The sequence below is a fragment of the Anser anser genome, assembly GCF_964211835.1.
Source record: "Anser anser genome assembly, chromosome: 2".
Classification (NCBI taxonomy): domain Eukaryota; kingdom Metazoa; phylum Chordata; class Aves; order Anseriformes; family Anatidae; genus Anser; species Anser anser.
In genome coordinates this window covers 102,976,397-102,989,064 of record NC_139721.1, presented here as the reverse complement: position 1 = coordinate 102,989,064, position 12,668 = coordinate 102,976,397, and the positions used below count along the sequence as shown (strand labels likewise).

Sequence of the window (12,668 nt, the reverse complement as noted above, 5' to 3'; positions counted from 1 at the left end):
CATTCAAATACTTCAGTAATAAAATAGGTTGCAAATGTATCGCAGAGAGACAGATAAGGAAAGCCATCTGATGGTTTTTCAGCTAGGACTGGAATCTGAAGGATCATACGTAACTTGAAAGCCTTCACATATGCAAGAACCATCCCATTATTTTTCTCTACGCTCATACAGGGGTTTTCTAATCTTTTTTTTTTTTCCTTGCACTCATACAGCAGGGTCACCCAGGTTAATATTGCATCATCTTTGTTGCTATTCCTTTGTTCTTGATTTCACTGCTTAGTATTTGCCTTACAATGCACCAAATATTTATGTCATGCAGCAAACAATGAACAGAAAACAACAGAGAAACCAATGATGCATCTACAACACTGCTGGCCTCTCTGGTCTGTGAAGGCAACTGGCAAAAACAGACTAGTCTGCAACCCATAACAACAAGAAAAATTAGAGGATGTGAAGAGAATGCTGTTGCCAAGGACAATGGTTTGACCCTCACATGGAAAATGTATGTGATACTACTTTTTATTGTATTTTATTTTTCAATCATGTACAGTATGCTCAGCTAAAGATCATAACGTGTTTCTTTTTCTCACCTGACCTCTATGAAGACTTTGAGTACTAGACAATGACTTTCGTTTAAACACAAGCCCTCTTCAGCTGAAAGGGAATGGCTACTTATGGCACTTTGTTTTCCATATATATGTAAAGGCTTCAACTGAAGAAGCTGGAGAGATTACATATTTGCTTATCACAAAGAGCAGCTCCTCTGACATTCTTCTATTAACTTAAAACATACTGCCAATAGTTAATAATGAAACACCAACCCTTCCACGCTAGACCTGACAAATTTACTTAGTTGGGTCAAACTCAGGTCTGAGACACAGATGTGATTCATGAAAAAAAATATTCTGATCTCACAGCCTACTGGTATTTACTGCCTTGGCTGGCCGACTGGCCTACCTTTCGGAGAAGACTGGGACTAAATCAATGGCACAGATGGGCCCCCCTCAAACAGATGACAATCAGGAAATGAATGGCAAGTCCTGAGTCAACAAGACACTACATGCAACAGACTACAAAGTATTTTTCAATGTCCCACAAAATGAAGCTATCCGAGAGCACCCCATAATGTTCCACTGAAGACAGCTGAAAGGAATACTCCAGGCTCCCAAAATAGTGTATGGACTTGCCCTGAGCATATGAGAAAGGTGTACTGAGACACAAACACCTTTTATTCTTACCAGACACATCAGTCCCTACCCAGCATCCATCTTCCAGCTGTAGTGTACATCACAAGAAGGTAAAGGGAAACCACCAAAAGTCTGTACATGCATCACGGGTGAAAAAAGTTAATTCTTCCTGACCCTGGTACAATCACACATATTCACCACACTTGGGACCATCCCAAAAAATGTGATTCAGTGATGTCCACTAAAACCCATGTATACCCACACACAAGACAGACCTTTCCTGAACTCAGTTTCCAAAATAAACACCTGAACCAATCCATCTCTAATGTTGGTTGAACTAAAACTCCTTAGTTCTATCAGTTCTCTGCCAAGATGAGCCTAGTGAAAGTCCTTCAGCAAGACCAGGCAATCTCTAGAGTTCAGCACGTCTCTCTGTGGGCTTCTAAAATTTTTTTCACTCTTAAGGTGACTAAATTTTCCCCAAACGGGCAAGATACATAGCTTCATACAGCCATCTGAGCCACAGAGCTTTGCTAAGATCTAGCAGATCAAAATTGCTCTCAGTGAAGCCTCAGTCTGTCAAAAATGATCTTCAATAATTTGATGGATCAGGGCCTGAATGCCCACTTCTTATTACTGATGCTAGTCTGTCAGAGCCTAGCTGTTTGTGGAACTCAGAGACACCGCCATGAAAAAGTTCACATCTTGATATTGAAAAATGCACCTAAGAAAATCTTACTCCTTTTCTGCATGTTTGTTGTACTTAAAATCCAAGGTTCCCCAGTCCTTTAGAGGTATTAAGCAAATCTCACAACACCCAGCAGACAAAAGATAACAACGGAATACAGCTAGGACATGGGACTGGCCCCAAATCACAGAAGTTATCTGTGACAGATTGAGAGCTGACTCTAAGTTCTTTTGGCTTATAGATCCACATCTTAACTGAGAGAATACCCATTCCTCTGCTCCACAGCACGCTTAAGAGCAAATATTCTGTTCAGTTTTCATATATTAGTACACAAAGCAGGCAAGGAAAGCAAGGCGTAGCACAGTGACAGTAGGGAAGATAAATTGAAAAAATAAAAGGCCAGCATAACTTACGGGAGCTGCGTTGTTTTTCACTGTGACACTCGGAGTTGTGGCTCGTAGTGCCCCGCTCACGCCATGATAGTATTTGAAGCAGATCTTTGTTTCAGCTGAAAGAGGGAATTATTTCAGATTAGAAGAACTGCCAGGGAGAAGCGGCACAATTGGTTGCAGCAGGCAGACATAATGAGCTTCACTCAAAAGGCTGGCACGTAGTTGAATTGTGAGTAGTTTGTCTCTGGTTTGTTGGTTGGCACAACAGGATGTCTCCTGCCTCTGATCTTCTGCTTTGCCAGAGTGAAATGTAGAGTTCAATTCCTGTGACTTAAAACAGTTTAAACTGGGTACCAGTTACGATAAGCACACCTTAGAAAACAAACTCAGCATTCTTTAGCTACTCTAAGAAGAAGAATTGTAGGGAAAAACAATCACTATTCAGATACAACAAGCAATAACATGCAGAGAAAGTAAGAAACTTAGGACAACGTGCCTGCATAATTGCTCACTGATAGGTTTCATTGACTCAATTTGCTCTGGCCTTGGCCAGAGGAAGGACATAGATCTAATAGATCTACACCGATTAACTTCTCTGACAGTTACTACATTAAAGCATTTTTCAAAACAGTGTAGTACCATGAGACCTCATCCTGGAGTATTTCCACTGACTTCCAGAGATTTGAGTTATTTGAGGAACTCAAGCAAGACCTTGATTTTGGACTTGCAGCACTACTTTTGCCACATACAATGATATTCAGATAAATACATTAAGGGTAACCCATTTCAATAACTGTATCAAGGCACAGAAGTGAAAAATGAGTTAATCTCATTTCCAGGTTGCTTCTTGGTATTCCCACCCCGACTAGGCACTGGGGACTCCCAGTCCATCGACAACAACCACAGAGCCAGCACAGTTCATTTGCCACCATATTCTCCAGCCCCACAGCACGCTCTTCGTTGGATGACCAGATGCGAATTTCTGCTCTTACAGTGAAAAATACAAACATTTCCCACTATAGACAGACATGAAGGTGCATCGTTTTTACTTCACAGTACTCCACAAGAAGTGGAACAGGCTACAGCGTCCTTCAGCACCTCCACAAAGGCTATGTGGCCCATCCTGGGGTTTAATTCACAGCTATGCCCCAAATGAATTTCTGCAAATTCAAAAGAACCACTTCAGGTGGCCACGTGTGTAGCTGTACCCAGGGGAGCAACAGCTTTAACCAACCAATTGCAGTTTTGAGGGTTGAAGAGCACATAGCACAATCCCTGACTCCTGACTGCAGAGCTCAAGCGAAGTTGTCAGCAAAGCTGAGCCAAGTGACCCCTTCGATGCACCTGAGAGCAGCACTTGTTTCCTTTTGGAAGCAAAAAAGCTAGGTGAGCTTGAGGAACTGAAAAACTGCAAGACCAGATTGAATTTTCATTTTCTCTACAGGACTTTTAACAGCTCAGCAGTTAAAGCATTTATCCACTGAGCGGACAGTAAAAGTTGATGATAATACAATAGCTAAAACACACAGTTCTCACCAATTATTCAGATCTTAGTTTTCCTCTTGTATTGGTTTATGTGACAAGGTTTCAGTAGTTGAGGGAGCTGCAGAGGGTGGCCTCTGTGAGAAGAGACAGCTTCAGTCAGCTCCAAAAGGGACCTGGCACTGGTCAAGGTTGAGCCAGTGAGCAATGCTGGCAGCACTTCTGTAATAACATATTTAAGATAGGCTCAGAAATGCTGCGCAACAGCAGCTGGGAGAGTTGAGTGAGAAAATGTGAGGGAAGCAGCCCTGCAGCCCCCCCGGTCAGTGCAGCAGGAGGGCAGGAGGAGCTCCAGGCACGCAGCAGAAGTTCCCCTGCGGCCTGTGGAGAGGCCCCTGGTGGAGCAGGCTGTCCCCCTGCAGCCCATGGGTCCCACATGGAGCAGATCTCCACGCTGCAGCCCGTGGAGGAGCCCCCGGTGGAGCAGGTGGATGTGGCCTGGAGGAGGCTGCGGCCCATGGAGAGCCCCCGCAGGAGCAGGCCCCGGGCCGGAGCTGCAGCCCGTGGAGAGGAGCCCACGCAGGAGCAGGGGGTCTGGGGGGAGCTGCCGCCCGTGGGGGACCCGTGCTGGAGCAGTTTGCTCCTGGGGGATGGACCCCATGGTACGGAGCCATGTGGGAGCAGTTCTTGAAGAGCTGCTGCCTGTGGGCAGCCCCCGCAGGATCAGTTTGGGAAGGTGGCATCCCGTGGGAGGGACCCCACGTGGAGCAGGGGCAGAGAGTGACCGTGAGGGAGCGGCAGAGACAAAGCATCAGGGACTGAACACAGCCCCCAGTCCCTGTTTCCCTGTGCAGCTTCTGGGGAGGAGGTGGAAGAGGGTGGAATGGGGGGAAGGTGTTTCTAGTTTCTCATTGCTCTAGTCTGCTTGTGATAGGTAATAAATTATATTAATCTCCCTTCACTGAATCCATTTTGCCCATGATGGTAATTGGTGAGCAATCTCTCTGTCCTTATCTCCACCCTTGAGCTCCTTTTCATTACATTTTCTCCCTCTCTTCCTTTCATGAGGGGGAGTGAGAGAGCAGGTGGAGCAAGTGTGGTGGGGTTTAGCTGCCCACCAGGGTGAAACCAACCCACCTCTCCCCTGGAGGTCTTTAGCTACAGCTTGCGTGGAACAGTGAGGTAGAATACAGAGGAGCTTTTTTTTTATTATTATTATTATTTTTAATATATACTATTAACTTACGTGGTTAATAAAGTACAGCTTCTGGTAGTAGACTGTGTGACAATGTTCAGACCTCACAGCAAGAAATCTCACCGTAGGTTGACAAGTAGGAAATCGGTTACCATGTATGTTGGGACACTATGGTTTAAACTATCTACTTAATTAAGCTAAAAGTACTACAGTGAGAACAGAAGAAGAAAAGAATATATCCTTCCGTAGGTTTTCCGGCTATTAGTATTACTTTCAAGGACAAAGGATTACTAAGATAATTGAATATATATTTGTAAAGAACCACATGGGTACTGATGATTCCTTTCTTAGTTTCACAGAATTACTATTTATAGTTTAATTTTCAATCAACTTGTTCAAATACAGATGCAAACTAGAAAGAAGGCAACCTAGAGAGATGCGAGTGTCATGTCCAATTCAAAATGGTGTCAGAGGAAGAGCTATTCATCAGGAAAAATTTGAGGTGGTGATTAACAAGTGAGTCAAGGGTTTCATTCAGAGAAAGGTCTGATGGCAGAAGATCTTATGGGGACCATCTCAGCTGGAGAAATTACTCTGGAAACATCATGGGAACAATGTTTTCTTTTTTCTTTTCTCTACATTTTCCCAGATCTATTTCAGATTGACAATATTAAGAAAATGGCTATTCTCACTGCATTCCAATATATCTTTTTTGGCCTCTAGATAAAATTTTTACAAGTAAAGCTTGCAAAATTACCAATGGCATCTTTGTGTGCAAAAATGTTACCTAAATCTTAGATTTTATTTGTTTGTTTGTTTGTTTTTGGCTGGGAGCCATTTTTTCCAAATAACATAGTCGGTGTCTTGTTTTCCACTTCAGTGTCATCCTAACATTTTAATCATTCTGAAGATTGTTCTTGTACCTCTGAATCACCTCTGAAAGAGACATTTGCAAAACAAATGCAAGCGCAGACGTTCACTGGCTTTGTACCTCTGCAGATGAACAGAAGGCATCTGAAATATAGGCCAGGCAGTGATATAAATTAACCTGAATATTATACAGCTGGCATTAGCACGTAACGTGCAAGCATAAGGGCTATTTACATTGTAGTCTTGTAGACTAGCTTGTTCTGGAATAAAGACAACCATTTAAGTCTGTCCTGCTGCCCTAGCTACATTGCATGATGACCAGGTCAGCAGTAGGTGTTGTCCAGTTAATCCCACTATAAATAAAGATGTGCCATTGTTATTTTCATCTCAGTAATTATGAACAGTAGTTCATTGGATCAGGTAATGAAGTTATGATATTAAAGTCATGAAGTAATGAAGTTAAATTCTCCTTTCAATTAGTATAAATGGCATTTAGATTAGGAAATCTTCCAAGAGATGAGATATCTAAAGATGCTCAGAAATACCTGTGCCCATGACAATTACCAGACTACTTGATAATTTTCATTGATCAAGAACAAAACAGTAACATATTCCCCTTACATCAGCCTTGGTACCTCCATTACACCACAGCTGTTTTACAACCTTCCACTGCACTGACGAAAATAAACCAGTCCCAGGTCATATGCTCAGATCCACTGGTGTAACCATCATGGGTACAGAAAACACAGCTGCCCCAAGTCAAGGCCTCCAAGGCAGAGTAATGAGCCAGACAGCAGGAGAAGCAATTCCATTTCCCTCCTTGTACTGCAGCCCACAGGCACCAACTTTCTCGTAGGTGGGGTGTTCCTGAGGACATGAGGAGGAGCAGGGACATAGCCCAGACACCACAGAAATCACTCCTCATTCAAAGCAAAACTTTGAGCAAGTCCGAGTTGTGCCAGCGGACTCCTCTGCCATGGAGATTCACCCCCTCTCACAGTAAAAACTATCCAGTCCATGGAAAATAAATTCTCTACCAAAGGCCTGAGACACCTCGGTTACCATTTCAGTTGTGTGAATTAACTGCAAAATTAATTACCAGCTGAATACTCCTCCTGGCAATATTCTATACTGCTTCCAAAATCACTGAACAATTGGAAACACTGCACTCATTATTACACTGAAGTGAGCGGAGATAAAATGTAGTAGGGTCTACTAATGAATTGCAGCTAGAGGTAGTGAAGGTTGAAAACCTCTGGTGGGTGTCCTAGCCCTTCTCCCCACCCCACCTCGATCATCCACCCATTCTTGTCATCCTGGGTCATCTTGTGCCAGTGTTATCATTCCTGTTGGTTCACTTGATACCATTTCCCTTTGAAGTACTTCCATGCCTAACTTGCCTTCCTTCATTCCTCTGGAATTGGCTAAATAGCCCTAACTCTCCTCCTTTTCAAAGGTTCGCTTGCTCTTATAATCCTCTGCTCCTCACTAAGGTTAGTCTGGTTTCAGAGGCTTAGCTTTCACTAAACGATGAATTTAGTCTCTCAGGTATAAGAAGCAATGCAATGCCAGGGTTAAGCAGTTTCCCTTGTTATACTAAAAAATAAAACCACCCACAACTTCCTAGTGGATATTTCAAGGAAAAACTGAATTATATTCTCTGGGGAGGCAAGATGCATCACAGCATGCTTTACCAGTTGGTGTTTGGTCGGAGTGTGTGATACACGAGGCACTTCCACAATCTGGTTGTAACTTACACCTGTGGCACTTTTGCTCAAATAAATAGCTAAGGTGACTAGGCATTAGCTAAGCATTTCTAAGCACATCTTTCAGGGAAGCAACGTCAGTCTTCAAAACTGAGTCATTTGCGATCAGTTCCATCTATTACTAAAAGAGCTGTTTTTGCTCTTTTGGGCAAGCCTCATGCATAAAAAATGAGAGGTGTCAAAAGCGAGTAATGAAAAGGTAGCTGTCTACGGTACGTGGGTGGAAACCGAGCGAACCAAATCAGAGAGGGAAGCAATTAAGTTATGAGTCATAAAGTTTTCCTTCAAGAAGACCCAGCAGTAAAGTAAATAAATGTATGATACTGTGCTATAATCAGATCGCTATGGGACCGTCTGAAATTACAGTAGCCAAGGCAGTCTCTGAAGCAGAGCCAGTAGGTGCGTCAGGGAGTCTCTGCAGGGGAGAACTGGGATTAAACGCAACGGGGATGCTGGGGGTGGCATGTGAAAAAAAAAAAAAAAAAAAAAACAGGAGAAGAAATTACAGCGGGGAGTCAAAACAGCGATTAAAGGCAGTTTATATGATGCAGTGCAGTGATGGAATCGAGTAGGCATGGGCACCGATGTGGAAGCTGAGGGAAAAGCAGGACTAAGAGTAGAGAAAAATCACTGAGCAGGACAGGACAGGAAAGAAGGGGGAGAAGATTAGGACTGTCTACATGAGAACACATGGAGAAGAAAGCAGGCAAAAAACAGCACGACAAGGAAAGGCAAAGGGGGAGAGAGTCAAATCTGAGAAAGGATGAGAAAAAAAGTGCCTTCTCACTGAGAGCATTCCTTCATTCACAATGTATAAGCTGCATTAGCAGCTGCCTGGGAAACCCAGGACACGAGTGCCTGTCCTTTTTACCTGCAGCATCGATACACGGTACTGGTTATCTCTGTCATGTATGCTTATTGCTGCTCCGTGCAAACAATCTGCTTGGGAAACTTATTTCCATGGCTGCTTTTATTCCTTTTGCTGTACCCGAAAAAATGCCTGTTCCAGGAATTACCTGTCTGATATGCAACAGTGATACTCCAGCCTTCAGGCTGGTCTGCTTCTATTTCCTTAAGCTGTAAACTACATCTGCTCATAGTAGGCATTCAGTAACACAACTGCCTATGGTTTTATGTAAGGCTCCTCAATTTTTAGACAGCCAACAGTTTAAAACCCAACAAGGCCTACGCAGATGTGTACGCAGATGTTTAATCCGAGTTTTAGAATTTCTTCCAATTTTCTCATGACTTTTTCCCTGTCCTGCTCTAAAATGCACATGTGCACAAACACATGTGAACACAGACTCTCAAAAGACCTTTTTTGAGAAATGGTAAGATACCAGATTTTAAAATCTCTACTTCCAGATTACTATAATACTTCCAGGCAAGAAAGAAAAAAAGCATCTGGAGGTAGAAGATTGAGCAGTAGGTACTGATAATTTCAGGTAAAAATATTTGCAAGGAAACTAGAGTATATCAAAAACAAGCAGCATAAAACCCAAAAAACTTATCACTAAGATCACATTTGAGACAAAAAATCCAAGCTTGTCAAGATACAGAAATGCGGAGTTTGAACATTCAAATAACACTAAACCTGCAACAATACATGACGTATTTGAGTAGTTGCAGCTAGCTGATGTTTTAGGAACACATTATCTAATCTTAATTTTATCTCATCTTCAGAGTTTTTCTTCTTGGTTTTGACATAAGCAGCTATTGCTTTACAAGGGTTGCATGCTCAGGGCTAGAGTTACCTCCTTTATAACAGGAAAGCTGATTGCCATTTATTATATCATTGATTCTTTGTTCTGTTGTTATTTGTGATCTGTGGATACTCCCTATTATTGACTTTCACTTATATTTCCTCTGCTTGATAACCCTATTTAGCAGCTGCCTGCCTCCAATAACCACAGAAGTAGTACAGTAAATCAGTACGCTAATATCTAATGGGTAACAATAAATTGCTCGCAGTCAGTAGGCCAGTCTCCTCTGTCCCAGCTGCATTTGTCTGAGCCTCCAGTGTTGCATGTTCATCGATTTTGGGTCTAGCCATGTACAATCTAGCTCTATTACTAGGCAGTTGACGTGAAGTGATATGCATCTACTTACAACTGCACTGTGATTAGTTGTTGATATTCAGTAATTTTTCAGGTGGAGACTCCTAAGCACAAGAAAGACAAAGCCACACATTTTTACTACCTGCCTCTCATTTTGACTTAGGAGCATAAAGGTACCAGCAGTTTCTATCACAGGAGAAATATAACAACGTGGTTCTGTGAAGAACACATAAACCTAATTTCAGCAGGTTTTTGCATATGTACTTCCCTCATAAAAATTGCTGTACTGGCAAGATTTGTTACTAAGGAATGCTAGTGGCTGGACTGGATGTGTGTTTATCTATTCATTTCTAGCACTTGTATACATTTCTTTGTATAAGCAGGACATCTAGCATTGCTGACTACTAAAGTTTCTTGACATTTTCCATTATAAACCCTGCCTTCAGTTGCCTATACATTTTCAAAGCTACATACATTTGGAATAAAACTTTGCATGCCAGGTGTCTGCCTCAGATCTACAGATACGCATACCATGAAAATTTCATGCAGAAATGTGTAGCTGTGAGAGTAAGGGAACAATTTTTTTATTTTTTTTACCTCTTAAAGATTTCTGATGACCTTTCTTTTCATCCTCCATGCTAATCTGGAGCAATAGTCACCATACTAAGCATTTACCTTTTGCTGTTCATGTAAAAGTATGTTAAAGATCAGCTTTAAAATAAGTCTCTCCAAAAAAATCAGTTTGATATGCTCATTTGAGACATTTTTGATTTTACCATCTAAATGCGCAGGAAATCCTACCTGTTTTGAGCATGTTCCAGACTGGCGCTAAGACAGATGTTTTCTGCAATGCAGATCTAAGCTCTTTCTAGCTGTGCCACGTCTGGGTGTACCTTCTGCAAGTAGGAGAGTGTGTCTCCGGGTATCTCCCTGCTGTGCCAAGTAGTGTGGAAGAAGAAATCACGAATCCAGAGTTGCCCTTACTGAAAGAAGAGGTAGAGGCATCTGGGGGGATTAGGAGCATGGGCTGGGGAAGAGGAAACTAGGATAAAAACAGGTAGGAAGGCAAAGAAAATAAAAATGTGATGTATGGAGATCATAGGCAGGATCATAGGCAGGTGGGGCAGGAGCTTGGGAGAGCAGGTAGCAGAGCCCTGTCTCAGTCTTGCCAAGAGAGATGGGCACTACCAGCTGCCTTCATGGTGGGAACACAGCGCACACACTGGGGGACTTGCATTGAAGCTCACAATTAGGCAAGCACGGGGAATGGGCAATGGGACTTACTGTCAGTCTGCTGGCTCAAATGCTGTCTGGATGGGCAGAGGTTAGAATGCATTAACATTTTACAGCCATCCAGTGGCCCCTGTGAAAGTCCAGTTCACCACGAACACGTGCCTCCACCAGAGTGCCCACTGAGCCTGGCTTTTAGATCAACAACTGAAGTCAAGGCAGGGCAGAGCAAGGCAAAGCTTCCACAGCTCCCCACCACAGGAAAGGCCAGTGGAAGAATGGCACCACCCAGCCGGCAGCTAAAGATGTAAAGATGCTAAATGTCTTTACTAAATAGGTGTTCTAGCCTTTGTCTGCCTAGGAAAAGAACCTGTAGCTCGCACAGAGGCATATACAGAGACTGTTACTCACTTCACAAGTTTTACTGTATAACACGGGTAATGGTATTGAAATTTGCTTTGCTCAGACAGCTCACATCTGTGAAGATAATCATTTCCTCCTAAAATTATCTTCAGAAATGTGAGATGGGGAGAAAAATAAAAGAAAAAAAAGGACTCAGCCTTACCATTCCTGGCACTGAGTCATCTCTGTCATCTCCCATCCCATCGAAACCAACAAACTATTTACTCTGTATTTATAAAGACAGCAGGATCTAGCCCAGAACAGGCAAGAATTTTATGCATTCACTTACAGTTAAGCCCAGCAGTGCTATCTATCTGCTCTGTCTTTTACGGACTGGTATAAGGAAAGGACTGATAGGCACCAACCTGAGCGAGTGAGAGCTGGGGGCGGACTGTAACAACTTACCTGTCTTCCATCAGGGGAGAGAAAAGGGGTTTCAGAGAGACATTTGCAAAAAAACAAATTGTAAGGGCTGCACTAAAACTGAGACTTTAACGAAATCCTGGAGCCTACAGGCATGTAACGTGTTCATGTAAATCAGCTTAACAGTGAGTTGTTCACCATCACTATTAGCAAGTGAGCAATGTATTTGAGAAAAACTTGCAAAGCATTTTTACCTGTGTGGTAGCTGAGGCCATAGTAACTGGGAACCATATCTAAAGTCTGATGTTAAAGTACTCATGCGCGTTGCATGACAAACAACATTGCAGGTGAAATCAAATACATATCTATGTATGACAAAGATGACATAAAATAACATCTGAAATGCAATAGTTATATCAGATTAAGTTTTAAAATAAGACTTCTCTTTTAAAACTCCTTGTCACCTTGGTTACAATTAACTCTTGATGGTTCTTTAGCAAAATTGATTCGTGTAGAAAGTATTTCTACATCTACACAATTCTATTTTTTACAGTTTGGCACATTATGCTCAAATAACCTCTCTACTATTTCTCCTGTCTGAGTGATTCAATTTTTCCTCAACCACTCAATTGGATTAATATGAGGGTTCTAAACTTATACAGCAACAAGCTTTCAAAAATGTCATGTAAAGGCATGCAACACTAGCTCTCTGAAAAAAAATAAAGAAAAAAAGCAGTAACTTTTAGACCAGTCCTTCCACGTACACATGCAGAAAGCCATGTTTCACTACATTAGAAAAGAAGTGTCCCCTCAGGTACATTAGAGTCACTGACAATGTTCCTGAAGAGAACCTGAATTATAGAAATGGTAGATGAGAGTGCAATTAGGCACTAATATATATATTAATATATTATATAAACGGATAGAAAAAAATAAACCAACAGAAACATGGACACCACTGAACTTTGCAGAGGTACTGTAAAAGTGATTCAGGGACAAAAGAGAAAGGTATAAACTCAGAACTACAAGTCGGATG

The 12,668-nt window shown here is 42.2% G+C and overlaps 1 protein-coding gene across 11 annotated transcripts in view; it reads right to left on the bottom strand.

Annotated features, from left to right (window-relative positions):
- Positions 1-12,668, bottom strand: part of HECW1 (HECT, C2 and WW domain containing E3 ubiquitin protein ligase 1) — a 268,810-nt gene that overhangs the window by 138,226 nt on the left and 117,916 nt on the right. For all 11 annotated transcript variants that reach the window (XR_014580687.1, XM_083826824.1, XM_083826828.1 and 8 more), the window contains one exon: positions 2,289-2,383. Coding sequence is in view for 10 of the 11 variants with exons in the window: in XM_083826824.1 (XP_083682950.1) it covers positions 2,289-2,383 (95 nt within the window). In the remaining variant the exon portion in view is untranslated. The remainder of the gene's footprint in view (positions 1-2,288; positions 2,384-12,668) is intronic.